The sequence below is a fragment of the Poecile atricapillus genome, chromosome 24, assembly GCF_030490865.1.
Source record: "Poecile atricapillus isolate bPoeAtr1 chromosome 24, bPoeAtr1.hap1, whole genome shotgun sequence".
NCBI classification, from domain to species: Eukaryota; Metazoa; Chordata; class Aves; order Passeriformes; family Paridae; genus Poecile; species Poecile atricapillus.
In genome coordinates, this window is record NC_081272.1 from 95379 (window position 1) to 117236 (window position 21858).

Below are 21858 nucleotides of genomic sequence, written 5' to 3' on the forward strand. Positions count from 1 at the left end.
TTGTTTTGCTTAATATTTCCAGCCAAGCAGCTCCCACCCTCCCAGCCCTCCCAAACCTCCACGGCTCTAAAGCCACCCGGTGCTTCCCCCCCTTCCATTTTCCCAGTGTGGCAAACCCCAAATGCATCTCCAACCACCAAAAAAAATGAGGGAAAGAGGGAAAACAGCGGGGTGCACAGTATTTCAGCAACGTGCCAGTTCTAACCCTGCCAAGAGATTATAGGAAGAAAGAAGAAGAAATAATACAAAAATAAAACCACCAAACGAGTAGCGACAAGCATGGAGCAGCCTCAGCACACAGTGTAAACAGAAGCTGTCCCGATCCAAAATCTGGCTCTCCCAGAAAGCAACAGCACAACATGCTTTGTACACCCTGAAAGGTCCCTGCGGCACTGAGCAGCCAAGGGGAAGGACCTGGGTTTGAGCTTGAGCTGATATTTTTTGCCTTATACAGAAGGCTGAAGTGATCTCGGAGTCTTCAAGCGGTGTTTGCAGCACCCAGCCTTGCCAGGCAGGGAAAGGGATGTGGGAAAAGTGCCATGGGAAGAGGAGGGATAGGGATACAGGGACCCTGAGAAAAGGTCCCAGGGCTTTGCAGCTGAGAAACCTGGACAAGGGAAGGGAGAGAGCAAACAAATACAAAAAATAGATATAAAAACAGTTTGTGTGGAGGAGAACACGGACAGTAAATTCATTGTACTGTTGGCCTCCCCAAAGCAAGAAAAATAATAAAAAATCCCATTTGAGGTGACAGTGAAGGGTCTGACAGAATTCCCTTCCCTGGGGAAAATAAAAATACAAATGAGGTACCTGTTCCACCCCAAATCTGTCACCCCTTTTCATAGCCACATCCACACGCAAGCGTTATTATCTCTCAAATAAAGTCTCTGGGCCAGGGCGGCCCTGGAGCAGAAGCACCGAGGCATGGCTATATCCTCCGGGTTGGGTTGTCCAGCAAAGATCCAGTCTCTCCTTCACCCCGCCACAGGTGGTGTTGTTCAGTGCTCCACGGAGACAGAGCCTTGTCGATGTCTCACGTGTATCGTCAGCTTTGTTTTAAAAAACAACATTTTACACATACACACACATATATATATGTATATATACATATATATATACACAGTACAATGAAAATATCCATGGTAACAAATGGGGTGACTGGAAAAGATGCTTAACAAAAAAGCCTGAAATAAAACAAATTCCCAACTCTTCCCCTAACTGATGTGTGCCTTCCCCACTAGTCTTCCAAGACCACAATCTCCACATTATGGACCTGGTGCTGATGGTCTTCCACATCTCCCACCACCTTCTCCTCAGTCCTCAGCTCTGTCTCCAGGATCACAGCTTTGCCCTCTGATTCATCGGTGTCCGCCTCAGGATCTGGCGCTGGGTCGATCTCTATGATGGTCTGGCCATCGTCCGAGGTGCCTTCCACAGCTTGGATGGTGGAAGTGATGCCAGACTCCATGGCCACCAGTTCCACGGGGTTGACCATGGCTGCCACATTGGCCAGGGCCCCACTGTCCTGCATGGCTGCTGAGCTCAGCAGTGCCAGGCTGGAGGACGGGTGCAGGGTGACGGTGTCCGAAGAATTGGTCTTGGAGGATGAAACCACAGTGGCATATCGAAAGAGCTGGGAGCCAGACGGCAAGGTATGAACAGTCACTGGGCTGGAGCCTTGGTTGAGGGTTGCCACTGGGATGTTGCCCACAGAGAACTGTTGTCCAACAGGTGCGATGGCAATGGGGGAGATGACAGTGAACTGAGGCTGCTGGATGGGGGTGGAGGGGCTGAGGATGGTTGCAGAGGCTGGGCGCTGCAGACGGGGTCTCTTGGGAGGCTTGGGAGCACTCATGGGCATCAGCACCACATTCTGGATGGTTTGGGACTTGGCCTTCTGGTCCCTGGCAAGTTTCTTCTGTTCTTCGAGCCGCCGCTCCAGGTCTGCAAAGGTAATGGTTGAGCAACACATCACACCAAGGTAAGTAGGAGCTCCTGGGGCTCCAGAACCATCATTCCCAGGTTTGTCACAGGAGGTCACCCAACCACCCAGTGAGCCTGATCTTGGCTTCTCCCTCGAGATCAAATGGCACCAAAGGAAAAGGGGAGGTTCTCCTGCCACCCACATAAACCTGGTCAATGTTCCAGCTGCCAGCACCTGGGGAAGACACAGGTAATATTCCATACTTGTTGGCAACTGCTACTGACAAGGAGATGGACATTTCTGCTCCCCACAAAGCTAAACCCACCTGCAAGGGAGAATGGATAAACCCCCCCGCAGCTGGAATTGCTTCTTGAGCTTGGCTGGGTCACCTCCCCAGGAGCCAAGCACCTATACTGGGGACAGCCAGCAGGATGCCTGGGTGAATGAAACATTCCCCTCAACCCTTGGCAGTGGGAACACTGGGTGCCAGAAGTAGCACAATGACCTAATTTATCCAGGGCAGGAGGGGACTAGGACATCTCAGATAACAACAGATCCTACAGGACGTAGTGAGGAGGAAGGCACATCCAGTGAGCAGTTCTGGGGATCCCAGGTCAGTCAGTGGCTTCACTTCAGGGGAAGTGAGCAGGATGCCCAATAGCACCACAAGACAAGCAGATAGCCCTGATAGCCAAGACAAGGAGAAGCTCAGCACCCTATACTCCGAGAAGCTTATTAGTTTGGGTACAGCACAACACTGTCCAAGGCTCAGGTGACCATGGCACAGCACTGAGCTGGCAGGTTCTATCCCTGAAATCCTGAGGGAAATTGGACACATGCCCACAGCACCCCAGCTGCAGCAAAGGGCACAGACTTTGGGCTGTCCAATGTCCCAAGTAACTGCTCTCTGTGAGGCTGGGGAGAGAGGAAATTCTATGCAAGCCCTAGGACAGAAAAGGGTTAGGGTTGGATTGGGATGCACTTGTTTTGGAGCAGCCTGTACTGAACACTAACCCTAATTCATTGGGGTTGTGTGGAAGGAAAGTCATGTCCATTCCCAAGAGTAGCAGCAGGATGTGAACCGTTAGTAGGCACTTTACCTGCCAGTGTGTAAAGAAACTGCTCCTCTCCTTGCTCTGTCTGGTTTTTCCTGTTGTCCAGTACCTTCTTGACTGTGTCCATTAAGCCAAATGTATGGGCAACGTTGTTCAGGACTGCAGCATCTCCAAGGAAAGGGCACAGGGATGTTACAACTTGGGCACTCAAAAGATGCTCCTGTTTCACCAAAATTTTTCTACTGCTCTTTAAAACTCTCTCTGTTCTTTCACAAGAGTTAGCTGAAAAAGGGAAACCAAACTCCCTCAATCTTCTGACATCCCTGGATTAAATAATTCCATTCACATGATAAAACAAATTGGACAGAGTTGTGGCACTCAAGCAGCTCCTCCTAGCTTCTGCAAATTAAAGTGCAATTTGTAATCACAGAAATACAAACGAGCTCTCCACCTACAAATCATCACCCCATGCTGCTGACAGTGTCATTAATGTGCCAAGCTCCACTGAAAGCTGTACAAAATGTCTATTATAATCCACTGACTTCAATCACTCACAGTTCCCAAAACCTGACACCTACCAGACTCAAAGATGTGCCAGTCCAAAGTTAAATTAGAAAATTTAAAAAAAAAAAAATACTCTGGGTAAAATGAAGTTTGTGGCTACATGGATATTCTTTCAGGAAGAGCATGAACACAAGAAGCGTTCACAGGGGCATGTGTCAGATCCAAGTTAAAAATAACCCTAAAAAGGGGAGGGGAATTATTTTTAACATAATATATAATTTCCCTCATTATTTCTGGTTCAGCCCCCAGAACAGGTTTTCTGGCACCAATGAAAGCAGAATGAAAAGTGAGGGCGCAGGACCTGTTTAAGCCTGCAGTGTGACAGGGAAGTGTTTGAGTAACTCCAGTATAAGTGACTCTGGGAAAGCTTCCATGAGGGCTGGGAGCTGTGGGCAGTCATCTGATGTTCCCAGCAAGCTGCCAGGGTCACTTTGCTCAGGGAACAGCACGGAATGTTGTGTCCTTGTGCTTTGAAGCAAAGGTACTTCACAGCTGGGCAGGCTGAGAACACAGACTGTGCTCCCACAACTCAGCTAAATGAGTGGGAACTCGCTCCCCATCCTGACTCACCAGCTTCACATGGTGGAATGGACCCTTAGCACAGTTGTTTGTTTTCTTTTTGCCCGCAACTGTCCTTTTGAGGTTTCTTCCTCACAACCTACCTGTCATCTGGAAGGGAGACTGACCCAACCGCTGCTGCACACCTCTTAGGACTTCTTCTATCTCCTTCTGGATGTTGCACACCACCTCTTCCATCAGCCCCACATCAGCTATTCCTTTCCAGAACATCAGCGTGTCCTCTGGCACAAAAGAGGAGGAAAAGAAGTCAACATGTGCAAGCATTAGGCATTTTTCCCACAGGGCCACCTTAAACTTCTCAGGCAAGTGTATCTTTTCAAGGTGACTACCTTCGCAAGGTAATTTGGCTACTGGGGTGGACAGGACATGTGAAAAAAATAACCAACCCAAAATCAAGCAAAATGGACTCAGGCAGCAAATCAGGAACAGGTTTTTAGGCAAGTCCATGACTTCCAAGGCAACATTTCACATTTTTGCAAGGTGCAGAGCTTAAAATCATTATTTGAGGAAATTCTAGCTCAACTTCCATACTGATACAACAAGGGAATGCAAGGCCAGAGAGAGACAGAGCAGAGAGTTGACAGGGAACAAACACGACTCTGCTCTTTGTTGGTTCCAGCCTGCCTCCAGGCTGGCAGATGTGTTTCACATCCTTGGAATAAAACAGAAAAGCTCCTCACTGTAACCAGTAACATCTGATCTGAGGGATCATCCATCAGCCACGAGGCCAGGGCCAAAGTCCTACAGTGGTGAGGAGCTCCATTTGTAGAAAGCCTAGATGCCTGGGTAATGCTGGAGATCCAAGGGGCTGGGGGACAGCTTTGTCATTGCCCAAAATTTAATTATTTGCAAGATTTGGGTTTCCAAAATGTAACAGGGGAGGAGAGGGGAAGAAAACACCCAACAAGCAGCCTGAACTTACCTGAGATCTCATCCGTGTCCTTTTTCATGCCTTCCTCAGTGGCCATGGTGACAGCAGCTGTCAGAGCAGAGTTCCACTCGATCCCCTCATCCATACTCTCCTCCGACAGTGCTATCTGGGTGATGCTCCCTGCCAGAAAGCCTCCATCAGCTCTGTCCGACAGCCTGAATCCCTGCTTTGTTTCCCAAACCCTCAGCTCTCCCCAGGCTCTCTTTCACTCTTTGGGCCAGGTTTGTGCTTGGCTTCTTTCAACCAAACCAGTTAAAAAGCAAATATTGCTGCTTCTCATTGTAACTGTGACTGTGTAAAGCACTGGGACTTCTGAAGGGAAAACCATGTGCCTTGCACAGTGGAGTCCTGGCTCAAGGGAGCAGAAAGGGATCAGAATAAAGAAGGGAACAAATAAGGCTCAGCCCAGCCACCCTTCTCCCCTTGTATCATTCACAGGAAGCTCTGCACCCCCAATCCCCCACAAAATGGATCTGGGGTCTCAGCTGGTTTACAGAAGAGAAACTGATCTGATGCAATTTTAAGTTTCTGGATCAAATTTGGGACTAAACCAACATGCAGCCACTGTAAGTTGGCTATGGTGCTTTCCAAGAGATTCTCCTTACCCTAAGGACAACTCTGCCATGTCATCCACCCAGGGGCTCAGAGAAATGTAACCCATCCAGCTTAATGATATGGTACAGTTGGGAATAGTCTTCTCCCTTAACCTCAGCAAAGAGATCAGTTTCTACTCTGGAGCACAGGATCACTGAGAACTTGCAGTTGGAATGACAATCAAATCACATCCACCCACCATATCCTGTTCATGGATGTTCTGAAGGAGGACAACATTTCTAAATTCACTCCTGAGACCAACTCATGCCTTTAAAACAGACTCCCAAATGGAAAATTTATCAGAAAATGCTGTGCGAGGTCTCACAGGTGTTTGATCCCTGCAAGGCTCTCAATCCTTCTGGCTATGAAGGCTGCCTCTCTGGAAAGCAGCTGCTTGATGCCAGCAGTTTTCCAGCCTTCCCAGTCCCACAGAGCAGAGCTCCCTGACAGATGCTGCCAAGACTTCTCCAAACAGACACAAGAAGCATTTTCCTTCCCAGAAACTAGAGCAATCTCCTGGTGCGACTTCCCTGATGTGCCCAGGGAGAAGGTGTAAAGCTTGTGTAGGAGGGAGAGAAGCATCAGAGGAAAGTTCCCATGGCACTGGTAACTGGTTTCGTACCATCAGCTGAGGCTGGAGTCTGCACCACGCTCTGCTGCCCTGGCACTGGTGCTCTTGCACTGCTGATCAGGAGATCAAACTTCGTGCTTCGACAGGTGTTGGTGCAAACTTTGTCGTGTTGGTAGAAGTCAATCTGCCCTGAATCCATCATCTTCCTGTGCAGGGAGTGGGGATAGAATAAGGCTAAGCTCAAATCTCAGCCTAGACACAAAAGGGAGTATTCCACCTGGGAATGCTATGGCCATGGGAAGCAAAGAGAAAGGGACATCCCCTTCTTGGCCACTCTGCACCCAAAAAATCTCCTGCAAGGCTTACAAATGGCAAACACAAGTGATCCCCAGCTACATATACAGTTTCAGTCCCGTTCCACCCCAGGTTCCCCAGGCGATGACACTTCTATCCAGGGTGAGGGATCCTGACTCTCACATCATGGGGTCAGGATCTCTACAGGCTGCTGGCCAGGTACTGTGGGCCTCCAAGAGGCCTCCTGGGGACTGCAAAGCAGACAAAATGCCTGCTGGGGGTCCTGCAGCTGCAGGGGTGGAGCCCTGAAGCAGGACAGGGTCAAATACCTTAGCATGATTCCTCCAAGGCGAATGGCTCTCTTCCAGTCCTTCAGGGTAGACTTCCCAGCCAGGTGAACAAAGTGCTTTGGGCTAATCAGTTGGTCATTGAACTGGCAACAAGACAAGCAAAGGCTCAACAAACAGGGTAATATCACTTGGGAGGATTGGGACATCCAACACAGCTCACCTGAGCTCCCGCTTTCACCCAGAGAGAAGCTGCTTCTCAGATCCCCCCAGCTTTGATCGCCTGGGCACAGCAATGCTCACAGCTCCAGGAAGCATGTCTGTAGAGATGCCCTGCCAGCCATAGGCATTCACAGCCCTAACCAAGAACAGCCCTGAAGGCTTTATATGAACCAAATCATCTCCTATGAACACGTATAGTCATTCTGGAGATCATTACAGGAAGTTTCTGTTACATCAAATGGCCCAGCAGCATCCAGCTGACACATCAGTTCTGCCCTACTCCAGTGACTCGAGTAGTTCCTGCTGAGGGCAGAAGCACAAGGGACTTTGCTGTCACACTGCTATGCTCTCAGGTGGGAAAAGGTAACACCAAGATTCCCCTTCTCAATGCAACCTGCTTGCCCGGGAAGTGACAGGAGTGGAGTACCAGGACACCAAGGAAAAGGGAGGAGGCAAAGCTCTGCCAGATGTCAACACACATCTCCTGCCTGCCTTCAGTCCCTCCTCAAGGGCCAACACAACTGAAATACAAAGTGGGTAATATCCTTCCCTCCTTAATACACTCTTTCCGTGCTTCTCCCCATCAAAAAACAACTTCAGCACCAACAATCAAAGGACTCAGGATGAAACACAAAAACTTCCCAGGAATTCCTGTGGAGGCCAATAGCACAGCTGAAGAGCGGAGGAGGAATTCACTCTGAGTTTCTCCCTTACCTTCACACACTTGACATTAATTCCTGGACAGACAAACTTCTTCCAGAGAAGGATGGCTTTGCTCTCCCCACAAGTGATGGGATAGGCAATCTCGATTTCCTCACTCGTTTCAAGGGTGCTGGGGTCTGAGGGAGGAACAGCTCAAAATGAAACTTTCCACCCAAGAGGCTCCAATCCTACAAGGCAGGAGCTGGAAGCTCATAGGTTGTGAGACCTGCACTTGGGAAACCAAAAAAAAAGGGCAGATCCCAGTTCAGGATCAGTCCTCTCTTCATCTTCTCAGAATTAGTTCAGATTAACTCTAACAGCAACTGGCATCTGCTTTTTTGGTATAACAATGCTCCAAATGAAGCTCATCTATAAGGAAACATGAAATCAGAAATCCAACACATCTCTATGGGGGGAGGTGTAAATGAGAACAATTTAAGTGGCAACAAAATGGTTTAAAATTTGAAGCACAGATATCTCTCCGATTCTTGCAGCTCTGGTACCTCTTTAGCAACAATATCAGATATTTACTGATAAGATATTCTCTTCATGTGCAGAGTTTCTGCTAATCCTGCCAAAAGATTCATACCCACACAGGAAGCAGAACTATAGTCAAGATCTAGTGATAGCACCTGGTGACAGGATCCTTTTCCTCCACACTGCTCAGGATGGCAGAGAACATTTGGAGCCAACCTGCTCGGTTCTTGTGAACATCCAATCCAAACCATTGGACAGTTGGTTCAGCAAAGACCTCACAACCAGAGCCTGATGCTTCAGCCACCATGTCCTCATCACTATCATTCCTGCTGCCAGTGTCTGCACACCAGGACTAGGGTGACATCCTCGCTCCCCTGGACCCCATGGGAGCACTTATCATTCACTGCAGGAGAGCCAGGATGTTGCTTCTGTTACTTTGAGACCAAGCAGTAACAGCAGACTCTTATTCCAGAATATGCCCAGCCCCTGTACCTATATCCATGCATATCATGGATATCATGGAATCAGCATCTGCAGGGGCAGAGCCAGAAGGAAGCCCAGCAAACTGGAGACACCAGCCCTGCACAGGAGGGGATTCATCCATGCCAAGTGGGAACTCACCAATCCCTTCTTCCAGCTTGTGGATGGTGTGCGTTTCCACAGCCACCACAGCGGCGCTGGCCTCGGAGCCCTCTTGGTAAATCCTGTGGTGAAAGTGGCCATCCATAAACAAACTATATAAATCACGGGAAATTAGAATTCACAGCACGGGGTTAAAAAAAATCAGTAAATTTCTTTTGGCCAGTCCTCAAGGGTCATTAATTTTGTCTGATACAGTTTCAATTACCTGGAATTTTCTGCGAACACTAATAAAACAAAACACTAGCAATCCCAAGGGCTGACACATGCAGAGGCATTCCCAGTGCTGTCATCCCACCCCGCACTCTGCCAATGCCACTGAGGCAGCTCTGCAGGCTTCCCTGTGCCTTTTCGTCTGCTTTCTGTCACCCTCGAAAGAGGGTGGAAAGACATGGCAGAAAGCAGAGCCATGTGTCCCAGGATTTCCATTCCAGCCCTGTGTGACAACCCAGCACAGGTGACCACAAAGGGAGGTAACTGTCAGGCTCACAGCCACCCTGCCCTGCAAGTATCAATCTAGAGCCATTTTTTTTCCATCCTGATTGATCCAGAGTGAAGATGAAGCTACTCTCTGCAGCAGCTGCGAAGGAGCTACAAAGTCCCCTCCACATCCCAGCCCCACTTTACTTTAGAAGAGGATTATTTTAGGGGAGAGCTGGCACAGAGGCACCTGAAGGTCTGAACACACAGACCACCGCAGCCAGCAGCTGCAGTGTGACAAAAACCAACCCTGGGACTGGAGAAGGAAGAGAAGGACTGGGACACTGCCCCCATGATCAGGGAGCACTGCATCAACACAGCTTCGCAGGAGAATTTCAGCCCTTGGTGGCCCTGTGACAGCCACACACACAAAAAGATTTAATCTGTTGTATTTTCTCTCTCCCCTGCGTGGCACAAAACCAACGCAGACCTGGAAAACACAGTGACACTCTGTCCCTACACCACAAAATCCCACAGGGCTCCCCCCCATCCCACCTCGCACCCCCCAGTCACACCACTACCATCCTACTCACCCTTGCTGCACTGGCTGGAGCTGCAAGATCACTTGGGTTTTGGTATCCTCCGGGTTCTCCCCTTCATTCCCGTCACTTGGTACAACCACCACATCACCCACAGGGACGCTCACCTCGGCATTCGCCATCTCTCACATGAGCCCAGTGAGGTTTTCTCCTCCCTGTGGATCATGAGAGCTCAGAACAGATCCCAGAGGCAGATCCCACCAGTGTCATCCCACTCATAACTTCCTGAGCCAGCAGCTCTCTCCAGCTCTGAACCCCCCAACCTGGCACCAAGGAACAAACCCACATGGATGGCTTTTGGCAAGAATGTGTTTCCAAAACAAAGCTTCTCCTGCTGGTCCTGGCCAGCAGTGCTTCCAGCCACCCTTGTGGGATACTCTGGTCCACCCCAGCATGCGCTGATACCTCACTACCAGAAGCATGCCTGTGGATGATCCTTCCCAGTAGAAGCTGGTGTCAAGGTGTGATGCTACTGCAGGAGGACCGGACAAGGGTCTTGGAGAAGCTGCACTCCCAGGGGATGTGCCTATGGTTGTGCACAAGGCATAGAGGTGGTTTTGCTATAGTGTGGGGCTGGAGGTCATCCCTGCAAGCCTGGGGTCTACCAGCTGCTGGGAAAGCCAATCTCAGAATCGTGCAATGGTTCAGGTGAGAAGGATCCTGAAAGCTCATCTCGTCATACCCCCAGCCATAGGCAGGGACACTTTCCACTGGACCAGGCTGCTCCAAGCCCCATGCAGCCTGGCCTTGGACACTTCCAGGGATGGGGCAGCCACAGCTTCTTTTCATAACAGGATCTCCTGGCGGGTGACTGGGGGCCTGGTCGGGATACACCAGGACACACCTGGGGAGCCGCTGGCACAGGGGCCACGCGCCCACGCGGCTCCAGGCGTGGCACTTCCGCGGGTTCCCGCACCACATCCCGCTCCGAGGGGAAAGACAGACCCACCCGGGACCCCGCGAGAGACTGCGGGGCTTCCCCAGGATATCTGGCGCAGGGGGGGGGTCAATATGACACGGACAAATCGCGGGGGCGATCGCGCCGAGGCCTTAAGTGAGGAGGAGGGGGCTGCACAGGGGAACCCCCCGGCCCCCGCGGGGTCTCCGGGCTGCGGTCCGAGGGTCGCCGCCTCCGCCGAGCTGGGGTCGAGAGGTCACGTGAGAGGGGATCCGCGCGGCCACCCCGCGGCGCGCACGGCGGCGAAGGGGCGTGGCCCGCCCGGGGGAGGGGGCGTGGCCTCGCCCCCCCTCCCCACGGCGCTGGCTACCCCCCCGCTACCCCCCCCCCCGAGCGGCGCGCGCGCGTCGTCCGCCCTCGCGGCAGCGGCGCCGGCACGTACGGCGGCGACCCCTCCCTCCCCTCTCGGCGGGGCCAGGCCCCCTCCCGCCCCGCCCCTTCGCGGCGCATGGTCCCTCCCGGCCCCCGTAGCGCGGCGCCGGCTGGGCCTTACCGTCGGCGAGCGGCCGAGACCGGGGGCTGTGGGACGGGGGAACGGGGGGATGGGGGGGGAAGGTGGGCCGGGCAGCAGCAACGCATGCGCAGTGCCCGCCGCGGCCTCGGTCGCCAGCACTTCCGGCCACCGCCTGCCTTAAAGGGGCCGACCGGTGAAGCACGCGGCACTGTGCTGCTCCCTGGTGGCCGCCGGCAGTATCGCCTTCGTGGCGTCACTCGCCAGCCCAGGACACGAGTTGCTGGTGGGGGTGTCACGGCAGGGTTCGCTCCCCCCTGGTCTCAGAAGCGAGTCGTGGAACGCGCTACCGGGTATCTCCCGCCCCAAGCCAGCCCCGGCCGGACCACCGGCACCTCCCAAGGCCGGCCCGCCGAATTCCACACTGCCCCCGCCGCGCGGGCCGATCGACTGACAACGAGGCAGACCAATGGTGATGCGGGGTCGGACGGCGACAACCAATGGGTGCGGCAATGCGGAGCGGGGCGGGGTCGGGGCGAGATCGCTGCGGAGCCGCGGCGGGGCCGGGGCAGCGGCGGCGGAGGATGATGGTGATGGTGGTGATGATGATGATGATGATGCGGGTGGGCAGCGGGGCGACCTCGGGGGCGCTGGCGCCGGTCCTGGTCCGCCGCTGCCTCCTGCTCGGCCCTCTGGGGCTGCGCTCAGCCGGCGCACAGGACGGTGAGTGCTGATTGCGGAGCACTGGCGGCGGGACATCCCACACCGGGACGCGGCACTAGGAGCCGCACTCCCACCAGCCCGGAGCTTCTGCTTCCCTCGCCAGGATGGGACTGGAACTTGGTGCGGGATGGGAACTGGGAAGGGGGGCCGGACGGGCTCGCCTCTGCCCCAGGACTGGCCGGGAGGGGCTCTTCGCTGTGTCTGGAACGGGATCGAACCAGGATGGGCTACCGGGAACGGTTCCCCGCTGTGTCCAGACCGGATCACACCGGGACAGGATCGTCGTGGTTCGCCTGCTCCGCTTCCTTTCCGGAACAGGATCTCTGCCATCCCTCTGTCCCGTTACCGATCCGGGACAGGGTCCCTGCCATCCCTTTGCTCCGGTACCGATCCGAAACGGGATCCCCGCCATCCCTCTGTTCGGGTACCGGACTGGATGGGGTCCTCGCCGTCCGTCTGTCCTGGTACTGGTCCAGGACGGAGTCCCCAGGTTCTCTCTGCTCCGGTACCGGACGGGACGAGCTCTGTCCCTGTCCCCACCACCCCCGCATCACGCCGGTCCTGCACCCCCCATTTTCCCCGCAGCCCCTCCAGCTCTCTCTGTCCCTGCCTCCGGTGGCGAGTACCCCGGGGTTCCCAAGAGTCCCGCGTTCGTCTCCATCCCGCCTGCAGGGCTTTCCCAGGGAACCCCTAATCCACGGGTTAAGAGGATCGCTGGTGTTTATATGCAGAACCGGGAGAGCCGGGCAATGGGCTCCATCCCGGGGATGCCGCGGAGCCCGGCAGCGTCGCTCCTGGGGGGATTTGTAGCCGAGGGGTCCAGGACGACCCTGAGGGAATATTCACCCAAACGTGATCCCAAAGTTCGTGTTTCCCTCGTCCCTAACTCATCCAAGAGCGAGGAAACGACAGAGCATCCAAAGCATTATTCTCCCCGAGGGGAAACTGAGGCACGGGGACAGGCTGGGATCACTGGAGGCAGAATCCCGCTACGTCCCCCAAGTGTGATTTGGGGCACATCATGCAACGGGTTTCCACCGGATCCCAAACCCACTGGTGGACGTGGGGGAGCTTTCCCGGGGCTGGCAGCACGACAAGCTTTTATCAGAGCATCGCCCTGTTGTGTCTTTATTGCATCCTTTAAGAAAACAAACAAATCCTTGGCAGGAATGACCCCAGCGGGGTCTGGCCATGAGTTCACCCTCACCCAGCAGAAATCCAGTTTTTGCATTTTTTGGAGGGGAGTAAAGTTTCCATGGCTGGGGGGCAAGTCCTCTGTGGCTCTGTCTTGGCTATTCCTGGCCCCTTGGTAGCATCTTTGGAGCCAAATTCCCAGGAGTGTCTGCAGTTCTCAGTTTATCTCTGGCATTCCCTCCCGGCACGCACTGGTGACACTATGATGTTTTTAACAAAGATTTCCTTTCCTTGGATGGGTTTTTCCCGGAATGGGTCCCCACAGCTCCTCTGTACCATCACTATGGATATGGAGCTGGGGAGGATCCATCCAAGACACCCACAGTTGGGCTCATGTGTCCAGCTGTCTTGGCCGTAGAGGATTTTCCATGTAGATCCCAATGGCTTCAAATTTCTGTGCTAGAAACTCCCCCTAAATACCCCAAATTTCTCTTCCCCACCAGAGCACCCCTTCTGGGAGCTATTGTCCTGGCAGCTCTGGGGTCCCCACTGCCCCCCCCCCAGCCCCCAGCCCAGGATTAGAGGGCCTGATCCTTTCCAGCTCTGCTCTAATGCTGCCTAGAAGGGGATAAAGTTGGTGATTTTTCCCAGTCCCACAGCATAAGCCCCCAGTTTGGATGCCAGCCCTTCCCACAGGCTGGGGAGGAGGGGGCTCTGTGGGGGTGCTGGCAGCTTTCACCTCCAGCCCCCCTTTTTTTATCCCTGCAGGGTTTTCCCTTTCTAGCACTTTGTGTCGTCTCCCAGCGACAGTGAGGGGAGCCAACGCTGGGCAAATCTATGCCCACCCATCTCTTTTCTGTCTGGCTGTGCCAGGATGATGCTTGGCAGGAGCAACAGCTTTTGGGGGATGTGGGGAGGAGGTGTTGAGCACTGGACTCCTACAAACACCCGGCCCACACAGCGGGGCTGAGTGGTGCCTACCCCCTTTCCCTGCACCCCAATCCTGCCCAGAAATTCCAGCCAGGTCTCAACGCCAGGTGCTTTCCGCTTATTTCCAGGATATTCCCTCATGCTCAGAGGCAGTGAGCCCAGAGAAAAGCCCCTTTTGTGGTGGTGTTTGGCATCAACCTGGGAAGGAGGCAATGAGGATGCAGCTGCCCAAGGTTATTCTCAAGGTCAAGGCTGCAGTCAGAGGGTCCTGGGGGCTGCCCAGTGCTGTACAGCGCCATGGAGTGGCAGTATTCTCTCCCTGAATCCTTTTATATCCCTCCAAATTGGGGTTCTCCTGGACTGGGAGATGTAGAGGAGCTGAAGGTAGAGGGGTGTGCTGGGTGGCTGTGGGGGAGACTATGGTAGCTTCATCCCTGGATCCTGCTGTGGACAGTTCCCAGTACCAATGGCATCCAGAAAAGCCACCAGAAAATGATGCTTTGGATGAGGAAAACATTTGAAGAGGCTGCAGGTGCCATGGGGTTGTTCTGGGGGGGGGGGGTCTTACTAGGGGGAAAACTGAGGCAGGGAACAGCCTGTCTGAGCCCTCTCCCCGGTGTCTCTGCAGGAAATGGCTGTGGCCACACGCTGCTGACACCCCACAGTGGCACCCTGAGCTCCAAGAACTACCCGGGCACATATCCCAACCATACCATGTGCTGCTGGCGGCTCCAAGCCCCTGTGGGCACCTCCCTACTCCTGGCATTCGGGGATGTGGATCTGGAGCCCTCGGAGCACTGTGCCCACAGCTCCTTGCTGCTCACTGACACCCAGACTGGCACTGCCTATGGTAAGGGGGGTCCTGGAAGAACTGAGGCAGGGGTGATACAATTTTGTGTATAGGGAGAATAGCAGGAAAATCTGGGGTTTTAGCTGATTTCATCATGGGGAGGGAGGATATCTAAGGAGTGGGGTATCCAACTGGGGTAGTATCCAAGGAAGGGGGTATTTGAGGAGGGGATATCCAAGGAGGGGAATATTGGAGGATGAGGGGTACCCAGTATCTGATGAGTGGGTTATCCAAAGAAGAGAAACATCGAAGGGTGGGGATACCTGAGGAGTGGAGGTACCCAAATGGAGGGGATGGATGGAGGATGTCAAAGGAGAGTAATATTTGCAAATGGGGATATATCTGAGGAGGTGGGTACCCAAGGAGATGATTATTGCCAAGCTTGGGTGGGGAACTGCCCAGCTGGGACCAGATGCAGCCACTGAATAATTAATGTGTCGGTCCAGCTGCTGCCCAAACGCTTCCAGTAATTTCCCAGACAGATTTAATGGTCTTGGAGGGATTTGGCAGCACTGGGAACATGACAAACGCTGAGGAAAACATCTAGGCGTGGGGAAAAGCATCAAGTGATGGGGTGGGATGGAGGAGCAGTCCTGGTGAGGGGCAGAGACTGGACAGGAGATGCAATGGGAAATGTGGGATGGAAAGGAGCCATCTTGGATCATGAGACTGGGAGTTTTCCCTGTTCTTCAGGGCTTTCACCCTTCCTGGGCTGGTCCCCAGAAGAATGACATCATGCAAGGTCCCATCCCCTCCTCTGTGGCCTCAGGGATGTCATTGTCCCCAAAGCTAAGAGACATCCATCTCATCCAGGCTGAGACACAGCAATGTGGGAAGGGGGGGGACCCCCAGATTATGCTCTTGAGGGCCTGGGGGAGGTGGCTGGGCACCTGCAGCCCCTTTGGGTGCCTCAGGGCTATGCCAGCATGACACAGAGCTTGGGTTACACTCCCTCTCCTGTGGCTGACGCCGGTCCTTGAGAAGTCCCAGATGTTTTTCAGGAAGCGGCTGGAGCAGGCGGAGGCTGTGGGTTCCGTCCTGCTGACTCAGAGCCGGTGTCTGGCCCCTGGCCTGACTCTGTTGGGGTGTGGCAGGCAGGGTCCCCATGGGGGTGGCAGCCAAGGGATTCCCAGCTCCCAGGGTATCACTGAGATCCATACAGAGGTGGCACCACTGACCCAGGGCAGTGCTGGCATCTGGCAACAGGTGGAAGGGAAATCTTCATGTGGGTCCTCTGCATCTCATCTGCATATTGTGCAAACTTCAGTTCTGTCACTTATGTGACATCTCCGCGTGCACGTGTCCCATGTTTCCTGGGCTCGACCTCCTGGTTCAATATGACCAAGGCAGGATGAGGGTGTGGGTCAGGGTAGGGAAACTGAGGCACAGGGGGAGGTGTCACTGGTAGCCCCAGGGGAACACAGGGACACAGTTCCCTGTCCCCAGGACAACAGGGGCATTTTCTCAATACATTTCTGGGTACCCAGAGGTCCCAGTGGTGGGCATGATACAGAGCAGAGCAATGTGGGGGACAGGGGGTGGTGGCAGTTCAGGGATTGGATCCACCTTCTGTCCCTAGCTGGGACAGAAGAGATGTCCCTAAGGAATCTGCCTGCCTGCTAAGCTGAAGTTTTAATCAGGGAGATGGAATTGCAAATTAATGTGGGTTAAATGGGGGGAGGAGGCAGTTTAGGAAGCAGCTTCAGCAGCACCTGTGAAAGGGGACATGGGAGGAGACAAGGACACAGCTCCCATTTTGGGGTCCTGTGGGGTAATGCTGCATATACCAGTTTCTGCAGTGGGGTATGTGGTGGCAGGTGCCTAGTGAGGGCAATGGTGCCACCGTGGGGCTGGGACCACCCTGTCATGAGGTTGCCCTGGCATGGGACCACCCTGGATATAGGACCATCCTGGAACATGGGACCATTCTCAGGATGGGACCAGCCTGGCATGGGGCCTCGCTGCATGGGACCACCCTTCAGCACCCTGGTGCTCAGACTACCTTGAGGATGGGCCACCCTGGATGTGAAACAACTCTGGGACCACCCTGAGCAGAGTCCAAATGCCTGAGCCCCCTGGCCTTGGCAAGGACTAAGCTAGGGGAGGTGAAGTCCTGGAGTCCAGGTGCCCAAGTGCATCCCCAGGGATGCCAAATCCTCTCCATGGTGCCATCCCTGCTGGCAGGGCCCTACTGTAGGAACTCCATCCCTTCTGCTCCACTCCTGGTGACAAACTCCAGCACTGTGACCGTCCTGTTCAACACCACCAGCCACCGCTCGGGACGAGGCATCCTCCTGTCCTATGCCACCTCGCAGCACCCAGGTATGGGAGCAGCATCCTCTGGGACACAGAGACACCCCTGGGATGTGTCCTGGCCCATGCAGGGGCGTGAAGGGAACTCCTTGCTGACCCCAGGATGAGCTCCCATTGCCCTGAGCTCCCTGAACATCCATGTTCTCCATGGGAGCCCCCAGGCCATACAGCCAGCTGGGACCCCTTTGAGAACCTTGAACCCTCAAGTCAGGTGGCACCCCAATATCAGACAGTGCCAGAGGCACCATAGATTATGGGGCCAATGGCTGCAGGGAGCCATCCCTTCCTGCCCCTCCAGACATGGGAGCATGAAGGGCAGAATCCAGATGAGGAGCAGAATTCGGTTGGGAAGGGGAATGGGATGCCCTGGGGCATAAGTGGGTGTGTGCTGTGGGGCAGGTGGGAGTCCCTCACCCTGGGGTGTCCCTTCCTTGCAGACTTGGTCTCCTGCCTGGTTCGAGGCACCCACTACACCCAGGAGCACATCAGGTGAGTGGGGAATGGTCCCATTTTGGTGGCTCCTGCCACAGTGGTCCCAATCAGCCCTGGTTTCATCCCTGTCCCTCTCCTGAAGTACACCTCTGGTAGGATGGGGAGCAGAGTGGGTATGCAAAGGGGGTTTGGATGGAAGGGAGCCCTCACCTACCCCTTACCATGTGTTTCAGTGTGTACTGCCCTGCAGGCTGCAAGGACATCCATGGGGACATCTGGGGCAACCCGAGCCAGGGCTACCGGGACGTAAGTGTGGGCACCATGGTGCACCTGCCAGGGATGGTCCCCACAGCACGTGTGGCCACTGCTTGTCACCCCCAGCAACCCAGAGGTGATGAGTATGGCCTTGGGGTGCCCCACGGGGTGCTTGGGCCAACTCTGGGGGGCTGCCCTTACTCCCCACTCCCTGCAGACATCGGTGCTGTGCAAGGCAGCCGTGCACGCTGGGGTGATTGCAGATGAGCTGGGCGGGCAGGTCACCCTGTCCCGGGAGAAGGGGATCACGCTCTATGAGTCAGCCTTTGCCAACGGGCTCCGCTCCAAAAGGTGGGTGAGGAGTGGCTGGGGCTGCACCCCACATGGAGCTGCAGGACTCACCTGTGCTGACACTGGGAAACTGCCACCCCTCAGTTTCAGAGACCCCAGGGTTTGTTCACCACATCTGATGCTCCCCCTGCATTCTTCCACACAGGGGATCTCTCTCCGAGAAGCGACTCGTATTCCACAAAGGTATTTTTTTCCTATTTCCCCTGAAATTAAGGCATGATTTTAGCTGACAGACCTGGTGCCGCCCCCATGTGCCCAGTTGGAGTTTTTGGGTTCCCAGTCTGCTGTCTCCTGTCCCCAGCCTGTGATGATGTCCTGGAGATAGTTGCCTTCAATGCCTCATCCTGGTGGCACGAGGTGGACATGCTGGGCCAGGACCGAGCCTGGGTGGCTGAACGGGCAGCACTCAGCACCACTGGCCACTCCTGGGCAGCCGAACCTGGCACCAAGGCTGCCTGGCTGGAGCTGGATCTGGGCACCCGAAAGAATGTCACAGGTGAGAGTTGGCCATCGGAGGGGGACAACAGCTGCCTGTGTCCCCCCATGCCACCCTGACCACTGTCCTCCCACTGTGCCAGTGTCACTGATCCCCACAAAACTGGCCAGGGCAGTTGCACCCCCATAACTCCCAGGATGCACTGTAGTTCATTGTGCTGTGGTTTTACCGGTACAAACTGGGATGCAGAGTGCATGAGCCCCCCACAGCTGCTCCTGTCCTCCTGTTGTCCCTTTGCCCCCCTCATCTGCAGTCACTTCTGGGATGAACAAGTTAATATGCTCTTGTATCTGGTGCCAGTAAGCATCTTTTGTCTGGCCTGAGCCTGCTAAAAGCAGGGGCTTTGTGCACCAGCAGCTGGCAACCACAGCGATGAAAATAGGGACATTGTCTGGCTGGAGGCTGGAGGAGGGAGAAATGCAGGGCTGGCAGCCAGGGCTGGAGGTTATTGGTTCCTGGGGGCAGGCCAGAGTGTCCTACACTGGAATCTGCCACCCAAAACTCCTCCCAGGGTCAGAAACCCCCTCTGCCAGTTGACACGTCCTGCCCTCCTAGTCCTTTCCCGGCTGGGTCTTGAGTATCCCAGAGATGGGGATTATTCCAGCTGGGAGAAGAAGCCAGTGGGGTAGAGGGCTGCCCTTCCCCAGCCCCACAACCCCTGACTGACAGCAGGGACCCCCCTCCTGCATTCATAGGCATCATCACAAAGGGCTCCTCCGAGCAGCACAACTACTACGTGACATCCTACCATGTCTCCTCTAGCCGCGACAGGAAGAATTGGAGACCCTACAGAGGCAGTAGTGGCCAGGAGGACAAGGTGGGCATGGGGAGAACATCACAGGGCTGAGACTCCCTGCCCATGGATATATGGCCATTGGTGTCTCTTCACCCGCTCCGGTAGGTGTTTGAAGGAAATGCTGACAGCCAGGGGGAGGTCTCCAATGCCTTTATCCCCCCCATTGTCGCCCGCTACATCCGTGTCACACCACAGAGCTGGCACCAGAGTGTGGCCCTGAAGGTGGCCCTGGTGGGCTGCCAGCTGGCACGGGTCCGTGCACCCCGTCCCAATGGTAAGCCCCTCCACAGGAGCTCAAACTCCCATGTCCAGAACATCCTCCTGGGACCTTCACCTCCCTGTGCACACAGTGGTGGTCCCACAATCACAGTCTCCATTGCTACTCTGCCCCATAGTGCCCAGTGTCTCCAAGGAGGTCCTTGAACCCACCAGCCACCCAGCCAGCTGCACCCCCATCTCTGGCATCGCTCTGGACCCAGAGAAGGCAGGTGGGTGCCATGGGGGGCTGTCCTTGGGGTGCAGCATTGTCTTTTGGTGTTTCAGGTGCCACTGGGGCTTCATCCCCCTGTGGGAACACATTGATTTTCCTCTAGTGACCCCAAGTGGGCTCCTGGCATGCATGGGTGCAAAGAGGTGGGATGGGGACCCAGGGGGCTGACACCGCCCTCCCTCCCCAGGCTCCACATTGTTGGCAATGCTGCTCATTGGTGGCTTTGTGCTCCTCTGCTCCTGCCTCCTGCTCCTGGCTTTCCTCTGCTACAAGAAGAGGTTGGTCCTGTCTTGTCCCCTACTTTGCCCTGGGGGACTCAGCATCACCTCCCCGAATTGCAGCAGCTTCATCCAGCTGCTCACCAGATCCCAAGGGGAGCAGCCGCTTATGTAACGGGTGTGAGGAGATGGGGGATGGTGGGCACAGGGTAGCTGGGACTTCTTGCCCCATCTTGCCTCTCCCCTTGGCAGGAAGTCAGCAGCGGAGCTGAACTGTGAGATCACAAAAGGTAAAAGGGTCCACAACTCCTCCCCAAAATCGGGGATCTGTGTGCCGTGGGGTGCAGCTGGTTTATCTGGTGCTGCTGCCAAGCTCAGAATTGTCCCACCCCCCAGGGGCACGTGCACGTCCAGGTGACAGCCTGTGACAACCGAGGGTTTCCTCTCCCCCCGCAGGGTACCCCAAGCTGGAGTCGAGCCAGGTTTGCTCCCTGCAGAGCCTGCCAGCCCCTAGCCTGTCCTCCTTCCCCATGGCCCCCACACCAGGGGACCTCAGCCAGACCCATTTACCAGGTAACAGGGACATCAGGGTATGAACTGGTCCCTCATCCCAGAGCTGGGGCCAAATCTTCCTGTTTGCACCTCCCTCCCTATTCTGGTCTGACCCCTCCCCTGCATCGTGGTCCTGTGCAACAGGGAGGCCCTGATAAATTAGACGTGCCCATTTAATTATTATTATTAATTATTATAATTTCTTGTAAAAACACCACACATTATTTAGTAGTAGAAGTCCACCTTGATGACAGTTGTTGCCACTGGAAAATTGCTGGGGACAGCAAGGGCTCCTCTCTGTGGTGTGGCAGAGGAATGTGTGGTCTCCATGGGTAGGTGCCCTGCCCTGGGTGGGTTTTGGCAGTTTTCCTATCCCTGAAAGTCCAAACACGCTCAGTTTTTCAACCCACCTCACCCACCTCTGCCACAGCACCATGACCCTCCTGACACAGCAACCTCCCTGTTTCAGAGTATGCTGAGCCAGACCTGGTGCAGGTGAGCCTCAGCAGTCAGACAGGTCCCTGCACCTTCAAGCCACTCCTAGAAGAAGGCTACACTCTGCCGCTGGTCCTGAGCCACTATGACATCCCAGGAAAGCACCATGAGTACGCGGAGCCGCTGCCACCAGAGCCTGAGTACGCCATGCCGTTTAGTGAGCCGGAGCCCATTGGGATGCACCGCAGCACCTGCAGCATCGCAGGGCCTGCCGGGTGCTCCCTGGTGCAGTACCAGACACCTGCCCTGCGGCCCGGAGAGCTGCCAGCTGGGGTGGAGGAGACTGGCAGCCCCTGTTCTGAGGGGTCCTGTGCGTGGCCTGGGCGCTGTCCCCTCGCACACGTGTACCATGAAGCCTTCTGAGAAGGGGAGCACAGCAGCATGATATTGGGTGTGGGGGAAGGCATGTAAAGGAGGACTTTCCCCGCGGTAGCACGGGGCTTTGTTAAAATAATCCTGTAAATATATTACATATAGAAAGACAACTGTGGAACGCAGCGCCCCCCACCTTTCCCGCCGCTGTAGATTCAAACCCCCCCCTGCAAAAACAAACGCA

The 21858-nt window shown here is 54.9% G+C and overlaps 2 protein-coding genes across 8 annotated transcripts; one reads left to right on the forward strand and one right to left on the reverse strand.

The window, feature by feature from the left end:
* Nucleotides 1-55: 55 nt before the first annotated feature.
* Nucleotides 56-11372, reverse strand: GMEB1 (glucocorticoid modulatory element binding protein 1). 3 transcript variants are annotated; one of them, XM_058856588.1, is made up of 10 exons: nucleotides 11310-11372; nucleotides 9853-10013; nucleotides 8822-8934; nucleotides 7736-7860; nucleotides 6842-6945; nucleotides 6270-6424; nucleotides 5045-5173; nucleotides 4206-4343; nucleotides 3025-3147; nucleotides 56-1944 (listed from the first exon to the last, which is right to left on the reverse strand). In XM_058856588.1, exons 2-10 carry the CDS (start codon nucleotides 9978-9980, stop codon nucleotides 1238-1240), a joined length of 1722 nt encoding a protein of 573 aa, XP_058712571.1. In that variant the 5' UTR covers nucleotides 9981-10013; nucleotides 11310-11372; the 3' UTR covers nucleotides 56-1237. The 3 variants fall into 3 exon arrangements, with proteins under 3 accessions (XP_058712571.1, XP_058712570.1, XP_058712572.1); XM_058856587.1 differs by lacking the exon at nucleotides 11310-11372 and adding an exon at nucleotides 10264-10773; XM_058856589.1 differs by lacking the exon at nucleotides 11310-11372 and adding an exon at nucleotides 10264-10770 and having other exon boundaries at nucleotides 8822-8904.
* A 270-nt stretch (nucleotides 11373-11642) lies between these two features.
* On the forward strand, nucleotides 11643-21830 carry LOC131588059 (discoidin, CUB and LCCL domain-containing protein 1-like). Of its 5 annotated transcripts, none has more exons than XM_058856583.1 (15): nucleotides 11643-11771; nucleotides 14683-14904; nucleotides 17089-17226; nucleotides 17655-17706; nucleotides 17883-17955; nucleotides 18122-18255; nucleotides 18401-18438; nucleotides 18557-18751; nucleotides 19447-19568; nucleotides 19653-19821; nucleotides 19943-20035; nucleotides 20225-20315; nucleotides 20508-20545; nucleotides 20712-20828; nucleotides 21277-21828. In XM_058856583.1, the coding sequence occupies exons 1-15, from the start codon at nucleotides 11768-11770 to the stop codon at nucleotides 21663-21665; spliced, it is 1875 nt and encodes a 624-aa protein (XP_058712566.1). In that variant the 5' UTR covers nucleotides 11643-11767; the 3' UTR covers nucleotides 21666-21828. The 5 variants fall into 5 exon arrangements, with proteins under 5 accessions (XP_058712566.1, XP_058712564.1, XP_058712565.1 ...); XM_058856581.1 differs by lacking the exon at nucleotides 11643-11771 and adding an exon at nucleotides 11799-11990 and having other exon boundaries at nucleotides 21277-21826; XM_058856582.1 differs by lacking the exons at nucleotides 11643-11771; nucleotides 20712-20828 and adding an exon at nucleotides 11799-11990.
* Nucleotides 21831-21858: the final 28 nt, after the last annotated feature.